This window comes from Dermacentor albipictus, chromosome 6 (genome assembly GCF_038994185.2).
Source record: "Dermacentor albipictus isolate Rhodes 1998 colony chromosome 6, USDA_Dalb.pri_finalv2, whole genome shotgun sequence".
Taxonomy (NCBI): Eukaryota; Metazoa; Arthropoda; class Arachnida; order Ixodida; family Ixodidae; genus Dermacentor; species Dermacentor albipictus.
The window spans coordinates 46,645,940-46,659,208 of record NC_091826.1 but is presented as its reverse complement, the minus strand read 5'-3'; the positions used below and the strand labels follow the sequence as shown (position 1 = coordinate 46,659,208).

The window sequence follows — 13,269 nt, the reverse complement described above, 5'->3', positions numbered from 1 at the left end:
TACTTTGTACTGGGGTAGGTTCAACAAATCTTAGTTCTATATGGCTTCCCTGCCGCTAACTTTGCCTTTCAAGGCCCAGCTAAGATTCCACCTCATGTTTTTTTTTTCGCCCATGCAAATTCTCAGCCGAAACTTCGTAGAACCGCGTTGTGCGGAGGACATCGCGAACGTTAGAATTTAAGCGTACGGGAGTATATATATGCATTATTAACCCACAAAAACTGATTTACGGTAGTAAAATGCAGGCACATGCGTTAAGGAGCGAGACCACCGCAGAAATCATCGGCATCTATAGCCGCTTGTCTTATCGTCATTTCTTATAGGAATAGCGAAATTACTAATCGCGTTTTGACACAATCGATTAACAAAGAATTTCCCTTTGGTGTGCCCTTTCGATTGGTCCCTCTCTGCCGAGCAGTATTACCTAGGCACGCCCAGCAGAAAAAAGAAACAAAAGAGAAGCCCGAAACTCGTGAGCTAGAGTATACTGTGCCAAATCTCCGATGAAATCAATTATCGTCAATGGATTATCCCATTAGTGAAGAATTGGGAGAACGATACGCATACGGAGCGGGCGGATAATTTCATGCGCCTTCTTCATCACCACTAGCCGAACATGTCGCACCTCTTTTCTGGGTTCATCGAGGAAACATTGTGACGTTCAAATACACGAGCGACGTCAGCGCCGTGCCTCAGCGGCACGTCACACATCCTCCCACCATTCCTCCTCTCCACGGAAAAGGTGACAACCGGAAGGCGAAGAATGCTCGTTGATCCGTCATGGCGCCGTGCACCTTCGCCGCTGTAATGGCGTCGTCGAACTCGTTGGTGATTTCCCGTATCGTGTTCTTGCGCGCGCGCCAGCCCTCTTCAACTGCCGCGTCGGTCGCTTGCAAGTCCAAGCTCCGACGCTCCGCCTGCAGCGCCGCCGCTCCGCTTGCAGCACCGACGGGAAGCATCTGTGTTTGTCGAAGAGTAATTGATGTGATCAAACTACGGTGCCGCCATCAAGTCGTGAGCCCCGATTCGGGCGTACGGCGCATTGCGGTGAAGAAGCTGCTTGCCGAGAACCAGGTAAAGAATGGGTGCTACGGCGCCGAACGAAAACCCCAGGTGCGAGATGCCGGCAGCACCTTCACACTCTCGTATATGGCAGGTCGGCAGTACATTTAGTGCGTCGCCGCGCTACGTCAGCGCTTCCGTCGACGACGAAATCCGATCGGCTCGCCAGAGGTTCGGTGAAGGTCAGGCGACTCCTGAATGAACGCCAGCTAATGTCCGGGTACGTTCCACGGTAATCGATGAATCACACGGGCTCCTGGGTTCTCCAGAAGCGCGAACACCTTGCCGAATGTGGCCACCCCGGAATACGAAAAACGGCCGATCACAGAGTGGCACACCGCTACGGATGAGTCCGCGAGCTCGTCGCCCAGTTGGGAGACATCGGCAAGAGCTTCTACGGCGCCCTTGAGAAGACGCGCTAAGCGTGTCGCCATGAAGAATAGGGGGGAGGCGAAGTCTGCACCCTCCCCACCTCGGTTGCGCTTCCGCCAACGCCGCTGGTGTCGGCTACCCCTGTGCCGAACCGCGGACTCTTTGTGCTCGTGTTGGTGTTGCTTTGACCTGCGTGTTCTTGACCCGAGGGAGCGTAGAAGATTGAGATCATGTGCAACACGACGACGAGGACGATGGCGCTGAGCAGCAGAGCAAGCAAGCACGCGCCGGTCAGCACCAGGAAGGAAGGCTTCGAGCGCTTTTGGCCGTCGTACTTGGTACCACCAGCAAGTGGGCTTTGAGAGTTACCCTGCGGTAGGCAAGAAATACGTCTGGACTTCAGTATGTCAGGCAAATAATTTCGGTCTTTCGCGCAACAGTTATTTACTGCAGATTCGTTGGTTATTAGCGGAGAACACCGAGGGCAAGCTTCGCCTTTTCGGATTCTGGCCCCAAAACGCGAGCCACACGTCATAGGAACCATGAGTAGAATTACCTTGATGCTTCAATACCTCCTGAAATTTTTGTTTCTGGGTCTTTCAGAGAGAATATAGGGGAGGGGGAGCTTTATTTCATTCTAGAGTCGTTCATCAGCAGCAGAGAGAGGGAAAAAAGCGCATGCGAAATTTCACGATTTTTTTTCTTTGACATTCTGCACCCACACTGCGATCTACTGACGTTAATAGGACGCCATGATTTCGAAGACAGAATAGCGTTGCTGAACCCTTCGTATGCAGAAAATAGCCCCAGTGGGGGAAACGGGGTCTTCCATACATTTCGTCCCCGGGTTCTGTGTTTGTTGCCTTTAGAAATCATCTCGCATCGGAATTGCGCGCAGCACCCTTGGACCTCCATAGCTTAATCGCCAGGTCAGTTGCGGAATCCAGTTCACTTGTCTTGCTACTCTGGCAGGTGATTTCAAATACCAGCTTGAACCGGAGTTATGTCTGCACGTAAACCATTTCGCGGCACTTAGCAAAGTCGTCTCGTCCCTAGCGCAGTTTAACTTCACAAAATGATGTCTTACAATCTAGCTTCCCAGCAGAGATTCCTCGAGTTCAATCAGCAAACGTTGCGATGTTTCCAGAAGACTGAGCTAACATCTTTTACTGATTCGACATAGTTTTCTGAGTCCATATAACCAATTTAACATTTGTGCTGCCCGATTAAGAAAAAGTTTTCAGTTTCCCTCTTATTCACACACTTATTTATACACTCGTGCCAGCTTTCCAAACACCTACTTTGTTTCCCTTTGCCGGCAGAACTGGGGCATAACGAGGACAACAAAAAGAAAAAGGAAAAAAATTTGACAAGTTGACCATTTTTTTGCTGTTTATTTCTGATTGCTCAGCGCATGCGCAGCCGTCTCACAGTTTACGAAATATTGTGCAAGGTCCTCTACAATACTCGGTTCATAACAAGTGCTTGTCAATAATAGGAGCTTCCCTTGGGACCCTTTCACGTCCTTTGTGTATCGTCGTGCAGGAATTACCATACGAGGAGGTAGGAGTTCGCTAGAACGCATGCACAACGTTTGTATGCTACAATTTCTCTTAGTGCTTTTCTTGATGTTATTGTTTTTCTACGCGAAGCTGGAACAGCGAAAGGGCGAGTTGCTTGGCCCGCGCTTTTTGACATTTTGGGCAATATAAGATTTCGCAATTGCGGAATTTATGATAGAGCGCGTGTGCCTGATCGCGGGTGCGTAGTACTTATGCAATGTGCATCCTCATGTAGGTGATCACTAATTTCTACGTAGCGCACATTCGCGCATGGAAACACTGAGGCCGTCTAACTCAGTACTATTCCTCAATAATCTCAAGACAAAGGCGTGTCGATCATCCGTAAGAACCGCGCGCGTTGTCTTTGGCGCGCAGTCGACTGATCAGTGGCCGTCACTGTTGTATTTGATGGTCACCTCGCTTCCAGTTTTCTTTTATCTGTGTCTACGTAACTCTTTGCCCATTTCTGGAATCGCAAGGCTGATGCGAGCTCCTTCGGCCGACATTTACACCTTTCCTGTCAACAAACTTTTCTCTTTTTACATCTGCTCAACTTATTGATTACGCTTTACAGAATGGCCCAACGAATAAAAAAAAAAGAAAAAAGAGGTCGTTTGCTCACGTGACGCAGGTTGGAAGGCGAGAAATTGTCGTTCGCAGACTCGCGCCACGGCCAGGTTCGAACGGAGGGCCCAATTTCGCTGCCGGGGTGAAATGCGCTTGACTTGTTGCGGAAGGCTGACGAAAGCTGGATGGAAGCCCTGCATATACGTTAGTGTATCCGCCCATTTTCTCAGAATGGCGCGGCATTTCGCGAGGGCAAACAAAACAGAAAACTGCCGATCCCAAGCATGCGCGGTGGGATTTTGCGTTAATATAAAGCATCTGCCACTCAACGCGTGTGATATAGTGGTTTAGCGCTTAGGTTTGTGCTTGTTTCGTTTCAGTTGTTGGCGAGTTCGCCACAGTGACTGACTGACTGTGTGAGCGCCCGCTTTTACACAGCGCGAACGACCACCGACGAAATGTAGAGTAGTGCACGTAAGACCGTCTCGAGTAACCCTTGTCGCCTTGCTGCCTTGCGCGCGCGAGAAGACACAAGTCGAGCCGAGCCACCATGCTTCCCGGCCCATGCAATGGCTTCCGAGATGACAAGCGCTGTCAAAAAAAAAAAATGAATGTTGCTCGCCCGCCCGGCTGCCCAAAGGTGGCGTTGTTGGCCGAGTGATCTGTCTGATGAAAGAAGGAATTAATTATAAGTTGAGAGAAGTGGTCATTGATGAGGAAGGGTATAGCAGCATCGGCAGTGACCATAAACCCATCATTTTGAAAATGGGATATGTAGTTGGGAAAGAGAGCAAGGAGTACATAATAGCCAGTGCGAATTTGAACGCTAAACAAATAACGAATATAGTCACTAGATTCGAGGAAGAACTTGGCAAATGGCCAACTAAAGAGTGGGAACGTGGTCAGCTTATAAGTGTAATAACGACAGAAATACGGAAAGAGAAACATGTTCGTTCGAAGGGAAAAGTAAACCGAAAAGCTGTTGCAACAGGGAGGTACGAGAAGCGATCGCCGAACGACAAAAAGCATCCCAAGAGCACAGGCAGGCAGAGAAGGCGCAGTTGCCGCAGGATGAAGTAGCCAGTAAATGGGAAATATACCGGGAGAAAAAGACTATGGTTTAAACTGGCGCAAGCAAAATTAAAATGTGAAAGTGAACGTTGGTTGTCAGAAACACATGAGAAAAAGAAAGCCGCACCTAGAATATTTTGGAACCACATAAACTGATTCGCCAGGAAGTCGACACCAATACAACAACACATTCTAGACGAGGATGAAAACAGACTGGAAGGTGAAATGGCAACCAATTTCACCCGAAAAATAAATGCCGAATCTTTCCAAGGCAATGCCGACGTTGTATATGAAGAAAAAAAAGAGCATGAAAGAGACCTAGGTGGAAAAGGAGCTGGTGCTGACAAATTTAAACTGGAAGAAAGCCGAAGAGAAAATTCCTAAGCGCACAGCCACAGGGCTGGACGAGGTTCCCGTTAGGCTGATTTACGAACTAGGACCAAAAAGTAAGAAAAGTCTGGTGAAAGCAGTGGAAAAAAAACATTAGAAGATAGACGAATACCAGACAGTTGGCAACAAAGAAGAATGAATTTAATTTATAAAGGTAAAGGGAAGAAAGATTGAATTCACTCGTAGAGTCCGTTGACCATTACATCGGTAATATACAGGCTAGCAATGCAGGCAATGAAATTAATGCTTCAAGCATGGGCAGAGAATAATAGCATTTTAGGAGAACTTCAGAATGGCTTCAGAATTGGTACGCGTTTAGATGATAACTTATTTGTTCATACTCAGTGCATTGAAATATCAAAAGCAGAAAGCAGACCATTATATGTGGCCTTTTTAGACATTACAAGAGCCTATGACAACGTAGACCGCATTATATTGTGGGATATTCCGGAAGGGGAAGTCTACAGCTTTTGAGATAGATTTACATAGAAACTACCGTTTGCGTTGAATGGAAAGGGTTGAGGAGAGAGGAGAAAGTTCATATCAACAAGAGACTGAGGCAGGGGTGTCCTTTATCCCCACTGCTGTTTATGATGTACATGGTGGTGATGGAGAGGGCGCTAGAAGGAAGTAGTATCAGTTTTAATCGCTCATACAACAGGCGAGTACAGTAGTAGAGCAGCAGCTTGCAGGTTTATTTTATGCGGACTATATTGTGTTGCTAGCTAACAAGCAAAGTGATTTATACATCTGGCTAATATCTGTGCGCAGGAAGGCAAAAATTTAGGTTTGAAATTTAGTGTTAGAAAATCAGGTGTTATGGTATTATATGAAAACAGTGACCAGACAGTGGCGATACAGGGCCAGGAAATGCCTCGGGTAACAGAATATAAATACCTTGGTATATGGATAAACGAAGGCAATAGATATATATGGAAACACAGGAAAAAACAATAACAGTGAAGCGGAAGAGAAGTGGCATTCATAATGAAGCACAGAGCGCTATGGGGATGAAATAGGTACGAGGTGCTCGGAGTTATGTGGAAAGGTGTAATGTTACCAGGACCTACTTTTGGAAATGCGGTTCTTTGCTTTAAATCAGTGGTACAATCGGGAATCGATGTGAACCAAAGGTCAGTGGGCCATCCCGCATTGGGCGCTCATGGAAAGACTACAAATGAAAATGTGCAGGGTGATATGGCTGGACTAGTTTTGAAGTTAGGGAAGCTCAAAGTAAAATTGAGTATGAAGAACGATTGAGGAATTTTGAAGAAAGTAGATGAGCTGGGAGAGTACGTGTTGAGGTATCTGTACTGGAAAAACATTGATTGACAGTGGAGGAAAAAAAAACTAGGGAGCTTACCAGCAAGTATGCGGCCTGTAGGGTGGGCAACACAGCAACAAAGAACGTCAAGAGGAACGTCAGAGAGGCCGAAATAATCTCATGCGTGGCGGCAATGGAAAAGAAGCCTGCCATGAGTAACTACTTAAGAGGAAAAAACGAAATCAGGAAAGAAACAAGGTGTGATAACTCAAACAGAAGCTCATTGCTTCTCGAAGCGAGATCGGGATGTCTTAGAACACGCACCTATAAAGCGAGATATCAGAACTATGAAGAAGCATGTGCTTGCTGCGGTAAAGCTAGGGAAACTATGGAGCATGTTTAATAAGATTGTGAAGACGTCTACCCAGCGGTCGACTTAGGCGTCACTGGCCTCCTTGAAGCGAGAGCAGAGGTTCAGCGAGAGCAGTGAAAAAGTAGACATGTCCGCAATAGGGATCAGTAAGAGGCCGATTGGAGGATTGGTGGAATAAAAATAAGGAAACCACAAAAGACGGAGACGTACAAAAGCACAGTTCGCAACAAGTGATCAGAAAATTTGGTTGTGGGAGTTCATAGGGTTTTCAAATCTTTTTTTATTGTTTAACCTAGGCAGGACATTAGGCAGTATAGCAGAAAGCGCTTAGTGGCGCAACCGACCACCCCGTTTCAAAGGGGACACTCATAACATCCATCCATCCATCCATCCATCCATCCATCCTGGCGCTCACGGAGGCGGCTGTAGGAGGCAGACCGCGCGAGATTTCAGCGTGCGCTTTCCCTCTCTTTTCACGTGTTGCGGGCTCTTTTCACGGAACATATCCCCGGCAATTTTTCACATTTGCCTCGTGCTCTCTCTTGAACATTTTTCCGCCTCATCCGTTTACTCATTTCGTGCTTTTTCTTGCATTTCGTGCTTGTGTTCTTTTTATAGGCTTATCAATTGGTACTTATACTTGCGTATGCGATATTATACTATATGATATTGTATGATACGTATACTTTTCTTATGTTTAATCATTGTTTTTAGACAAAGTGGATTCACACATCATCTATTATCTGTGAACTGGTCGCTTACTGTGGATGGCAAAGAGTGTTTGGTGTCTGCCTAGCTTCTTTCTGTCTTTCTCTTGTTCTCCTTCCTCTCTTTTTTTTTGTGCATCACCGTAATTGAGCATATGACTTGGCAGTTTTTTTTTTTGCGCTTGTACGCCTACTCGGTAGTGCAATGACCTTCGTGTAATATTTGCTAGTATCTTTCCATGCATACTTATTTTTCTGTGTTTAGTTTCATGTTGCCGAGAATTGCGTTGTGCAAATAATGCCTTTTCAAGGTAACAGTCAGACCCGTGAAGGGACGCCAACTCAGCCAATTTTGCTTTTATATTTTAGGAAATACTGCTTTTGTACGTGATGGTTTCTTTTTTCCTCACTTGAATAACTCCTGTTACACGTTGATGTAACTGTATTCCTCCTCTTGCACACTGCCTTCGTGGAGGCTATGTAAGGCGCCCGGAAATATATATATATATATATATATATATATATATATATATATATATATATATATATATATATATATATATATATATATATATATATATATATATATATATATATATATATCTGTGTGTGTGTGTGTGTGTGTTTGTGTGTGTGTGTGTGTAAAACAATAAACATGCCCTAAGCAGATGCGCGGAAAAGCGACTTGTCTAGTATATGCAAATAATATGCAATCAATATTTAACATTTACTGGGCTTAGTTGCACTAAGGTCTGCTTGTACGGCAACTACACATACTAATGAACGACTAAATTATGTAATTATCGATGATTTGAAGCACGGCGCACAAGTCCTTGCTCCACCCAGCCTTGGGATTGCTGCATGCAGCAATGTAATGCACGAAACAGAACGCAGGTTTGATTCCGCCCGAAAAGGTGCAAGCATTTTTAAAGGTGCATACTCCATTTGTACATATACTCCTAAAAAATTTACACCCTTTGGGGTTATCTTGTCCCATCTGTCTTGCCCGCACTTCCTTCCTTTAACGCTGAGAGCCCCGTACTTCCCGCATTATCAGCATGACACGGCGTTCTCGACAGCTGGGGGAAACCTGCCATCACACTCAATCTGTAGGAGGAGATGCCCACCCTCGCATGATTTCCCTCGCACGTACAGCATAAGGCGCGCATCCGTGACGTCATCGCACTTGGACTCTACGCGGAACGGCACGGCAACGCCGACGGCAAAATTTGGCCTGGGGTGTCCATATAATTTATGAAAAAAGCTGACTTCCTGGGGTCTTCTGATTATTAGACTAGCTACATGAAGATTACCGAAAATGTGTTTATCGAAGCATGCTACAACGCTCTATACCAATTTAGTGTTTGTATATATGTCCATTTAAAGTATCATCATCATCATCTTCTTCTTCTTCCTCTTCCTCAGTCTAGTTTCATGACTATTGCAGGACAAACGCCTCTCCCAGCGATCTCGAATTATCCGAGTCTTGCGCAACCTGATTCCGACGTGCGCCTCCAAATTTCCTAGTGTCATCCCCGACTCCAATTTGCTGACGTCCTGGACTGCACTTCCCTTCCCTCGGCACCCATTCTGTAACTCTGATGGTCCACCGGTTATCTACCTTACACACTACATGCCCTGCCCAGCTCCGTTTTCCTTTTTTCTCCACGTCAACTAGAGCATACCATGCATACGTAAGTATAGGCTATATGTTTAAAGTATGCAGTGTGTAAATATGTATCATACCAGCATTACCTCTGTGAGATCACGGGTGAGGCAGTTCCTGAGGACCTCCCTCCGAATCCCCCCGGGGAGTGGGGAACTTGAGATGTGCCGAGCTCGAGGATGGTGTTGTCGTCATCCGAAGCGAAATACGGGGTGGCGGAGGGGGATGTCCGTCCGTTTGGCGACGAACTGCCACTGGTACCGCCCGCTCCACGACCTCCCCGCGCAGCCATCACAGCTTGGGCAATGTACCGGAACCGCGGGTCCTTCAGAGATATCGTGGGCCTACGTCGAGTTTCGGTAGGGCTTCTCGTCGAACCTGCATCGTCGGCCGGCTTGGCTGCGACTTCGTCTTTCGCAGAGTGCGGCTTCGGGGTGGCCGCTGCACCTGTAACCAAAGAGGCGAAGTTCTTGCAGACCAAGGGACGTGTTCCTACAAAGTGTTCTGGCGTAAAAACATGGGTGGGACATGAGGTCGAGACAGCAATAAACTATATGACCTTTACGGACTCAAAATATTCTGAGTATATGACACTTATGTTAGCCATATAGTTCCGAAGATTTCAAACCTGCGTTCCCGAGAAAATCTCGGCGAATAGGTGTGCTTCTTCCAGATGGTGACCTGCGACCCTTCGGCGTGCCCGCTTGCATCAGTATAGGTTGTTGCTTAGGCGAGCTTCGCCGTTTCGGCGAAGCGCTTCCGGATTTCGTCGGTTTCGCCGGGCCTCGCGCAGGGGACTGGCCTCCTGTTTTTGGCACCCGTATATTGTGCAATTGCATCGGCGAACCCCGAAGCACTGGCGAAGCATCACCGGGTTTTGGAACACCAGCTTCGCCATGTTTCGGCGAGGACGCACCAGGTTTTGGAGACGGGTCCGCCCTCACGGGCGATGCCCTACGTGTCGGCGTGCCTCCTCGCCTTGGCGAAGCTCGAGCGGACGTGTTCGGTCTCGCCGAGCTGGGAGAGTCGCTCGCAACCGTTTTCTCGTGCAGGTTTGCCGGCGAAGCTCCGCGGTTTGGCGAAGCGGTTCGTTTTGGCGAGATTTCCTCGCCGGCTTCGCGCACTTCGCCGCCTCGTTCTGGTGGTGGCGAAAGGATGGATGACGTAGGCGAGTGTTGACTTCTCGGAGTGTCCCTGCCGCCGCTTCTCATAGAGTTCGAGGATTCGACGACTTTCGGAGATGCCCTCGCGTTCGTGGGGCTGGTCTCGCCACGTCTGCCCCCTTTCAAGCGTTGTGCGGAGCTAGAACCAGACCATTTAGCGTCCGCCACGACTCGACTTCCTGGTTTTCTTCTTTTCACCCTTGCAAGTTCCAAATGGCGCGATAGGGGTGCAAGTGATGATGATTGGTTCAGGAATTGTGGCACTTACCTGAGATGTGCGATTGACTAAGAATGAAGTGGCGTGAAAAAAAAATATGAAAAGGGCCCCGTATGCACCCTACAGGATGGAAAGGCTTTGAGGAGGAGCCACGATCGAAGAGCAGTCACTCTGGCACGGCCAGGAAAACGGAAAAAAATTTATACTAAACTATTCACCACACACTCACGCAGTTCGCACCCGTTGGTGCACTCACGGCGAACGTGACGGCAAGACAAGAACGACAGGACTGCCACCTTCTGTTTGTGCACAGTTTACTAATAAACATAGTGACGACGGTCGGCTCTTCGCGACACATGTCCAGATCGTAGTTGCCCTGCGGATTATGCTCCTATCTTTAGATTTTTTTCATCTATATTTATTCCATTCTCATTTAGAAGTAAAAGAAAACACATCAAAAAGAAAGCGCCGGAGAGAGACCCGCGATTTGCAACCTATGAGATCAACGCATTAATGAACTCGTGAAGGATGGTGCAAATTACATTGTGCCAGCCGCTGAACTCTATGGATTCAGACAGTTATGCATTCGAAGCCGTAGTCGTTAATTTAACATGACAAAGGAAAATTTTGCGCCAGGACAGCAACCACCAGTTTACCTTTTGTTCTGGTCACTTCGTCAGCTCCTCGAAAACAAAGCAGCCGAAAGATGACATTGCATTTTTCTCTGCAGAAACCTCGTCTGTAGCTCACTTATCCTACTGCAGTTAAAACTCGGTCTAAGAAAATCCTATTTTACGAAGTTCTCCGTCTAATAAAGAAATTTTCATTCACCGGCAGGTACTCCCAGAGTTCCGTAATATCATCAACCCGAATTAACGAAACAAACTTGGTCGAACTCGATTTAATGATATTTTTCTTGAAATAAATGAGTTAAAAAGCGGTGATTTTTATTCTAATTTTGATACAGACGGGTTTTTCTTGAAGCGTGCGCTCTAAAGCTATCCCCTTAAAACATCTAGGTGCCATGGTCACATCCCTAGCTTTATTTTGACGAGGCTGCATGCCACACCCTTGCACGGAAGTGTGGACTCTACGCCACCTGGGTATAAGGTAATTTGCGACAAATACAATGCAGCAGTAACATTCTTCGCGTCTCTACGTTACAATTTTAGATTTAGAAGGAGCGAAAAATTGCTTCCTCGATTTTACGCACTTCCCCATTTAACGAAATAACTCCAGCGTGGTCATTACTTCGTTAAATCGAGTTTCAACTGTACTTGCTACCCGTCGATGTAAAGAGAAAAGTGCAATGGAAACGAGGCCGTCGGTCGCTCGCTGCCGTCTCTGCTCCGTGAATAGTTTTGCACCTTCGGCTGCCTGCCGTTTTAATGCGAAAGCATCAATTGACTCGAAAAGCGCAAAATCCGGCATTTTCGGTGTGACCACGCGATGGTACAAAAAGGCTACGAACCGTCGACCTTCGGTGCGAGTCGAACCCGCCAATTTGGCATTAGTTAAGGCGAAGGTCTTTAAGTCACAGTTAATTAATACATTGTTAATTAAGGCACCCGAAACCACGAACTTTTCTGTTGATTAAGGCAAAATAATTAGAGAACTCGAAGCCACGACCTTGTTTGCAAGTGGAACCATCGGCATCGCGCTGCGGCAAGTCTAAGCAACACGTACGGTTCGCAATCCTTTCGCATTGATCCACATAGGGATAACTAAACGCAGTTGATTTTTTTTTTTTGTTCTCAATTTTTCGGGAAACATTTGTTTACTCGAGGGTCCTTGATTATTGACGAAGAAAACGGACGGCGAAATTTGACTTCTCGGATTCCGCACCCGTACCGCGAGCCGGTAACTTCAATTTCACTTTACACGTGAAAGGAAGCCTACAGTGCATCAGAAATACTTAGGCACTTCAGCACCTGACCGAAATCTTTTGTTCTCACTATTTTAGGGGGGAGGCGGACACTGTTTACAGTCTAGTCGTTCATTATTAGCAGACAAAAAAATGAGAGAGAGAGACAAAAGGGAAGATGTTAACCTTCGCTATCATTTTAGATTCTGCTCGTAAGTACGCCTACGAACGTCAATATGAGGCTATAAACTTTAACATTTGATGTACATTCGTGTTGCTGGACACTTTTTATGCCCGTACTGTCCAATAATCTGAAGACAGCGGGTGTCATGCATCAGGAAGAAATTATTGCTTACGTTAAATAACTATGCCACCTTCTATGACGTTTACACTTGGTCTACTTCTTCCTTTAAGGTTGTAATTATTAGACTTGTTCGAATAAAGGCATGTAATAATATACTGCTTAGTAATGCATTATTTGTTTGCATTTTTCTTGTTTTTCGTGCACGTTGCATATCCAACACAAGCACTTACGGTAATATTGCGTCGTCACCTCGTTCTCTCAACCTTTTGCTGTTTCTCCCCAACCTATTACCTCAATTGAGGAGAAGGCCAGTGAAAGGCTCCGCCGGCTGAAATCTCGACCGTATCATTAAGCTTTCCCCTTGGTATAGGCATCGTTCACGCATTACGTAACACTATTATATGTATATATATTGCCATGTGGTAGTGCCGGTGAAAAAAGCAGCAAAACAGTGAATGGCAAAACTAGTCTTCCATTGGGCGAGCCTGTGCCCTAAAACATAGGCTACGCTCAAAACACCACGATTAGCGGCGACAACGCAGTCGGTCAGCGATCGCAGAAAATCTGATCAGCGGGTCAAGCGCGTCTGCTTTTATCCGTCAGTCGTCGAATGTTCCAGAGTAACCGTTGGTACCTGTGTGTCTTCCACACAGTTCCACACTATTCGCGTCGCGCATACATGCAATC

The 13,269-nt window shown here is 46.6% G+C and overlaps 1 protein-coding gene across 1 annotated transcript; it reads right to left on the bottom strand.

Annotated features, from left to right (window-relative positions):
* Window positions 1–470: 470 nt before the first annotated feature.
* LOC139061044 (nascent polypeptide-associated complex subunit alpha, muscle-specific form-like) lies at window positions 471–10,619 on the bottom strand. The gene is made up of 4 exons (XM_070540480.1): window positions 9,663–10,619; window positions 9,124–9,481; window positions 3,619–3,757; window positions 471–1,804 (listed from the first exon to the last, which is right to left on the bottom strand). Exons 1-4 carry the CDS (start codon window positions 10,243–10,245, stop codon window positions 1,481–1,483), a joined length of 1,404 nt encoding a protein of 467 aa, XP_070396581.1. The 5' UTR covers window positions 10,246–10,619; the 3' UTR covers window positions 471–1,480.
* Window positions 10,620–13,269: the final 2,650 nt, after the last annotated feature.

What these genes read in the sequence shown, in the direction of transcription:
- LOC139061044 (XM_070540480.1), bottom strand. Translation starts at nt 10,245, where the DNA reads ATGAGAAGCGGCGGCAGGGACACTCCGAGAAGTCAACACTCGCCTACG. An exon ending in TCACCCGTGATCTCACAGAG is followed by an intron (nt 3,758 to 9,123) that starts GTAATGCTGGTA and finishes ACGTATATGCAG; the next exon opens with GGCTTCCATCCAGCTTTCGT. An exon ending in CGCCTTCCAACCTGCGTCAC is followed by an intron (nt 1,805 to 3,618) that starts GTGAGCAAACGA and finishes TGCCTACCGCAG; the next exon opens with GGTAACTCTCAAAGCCCACT.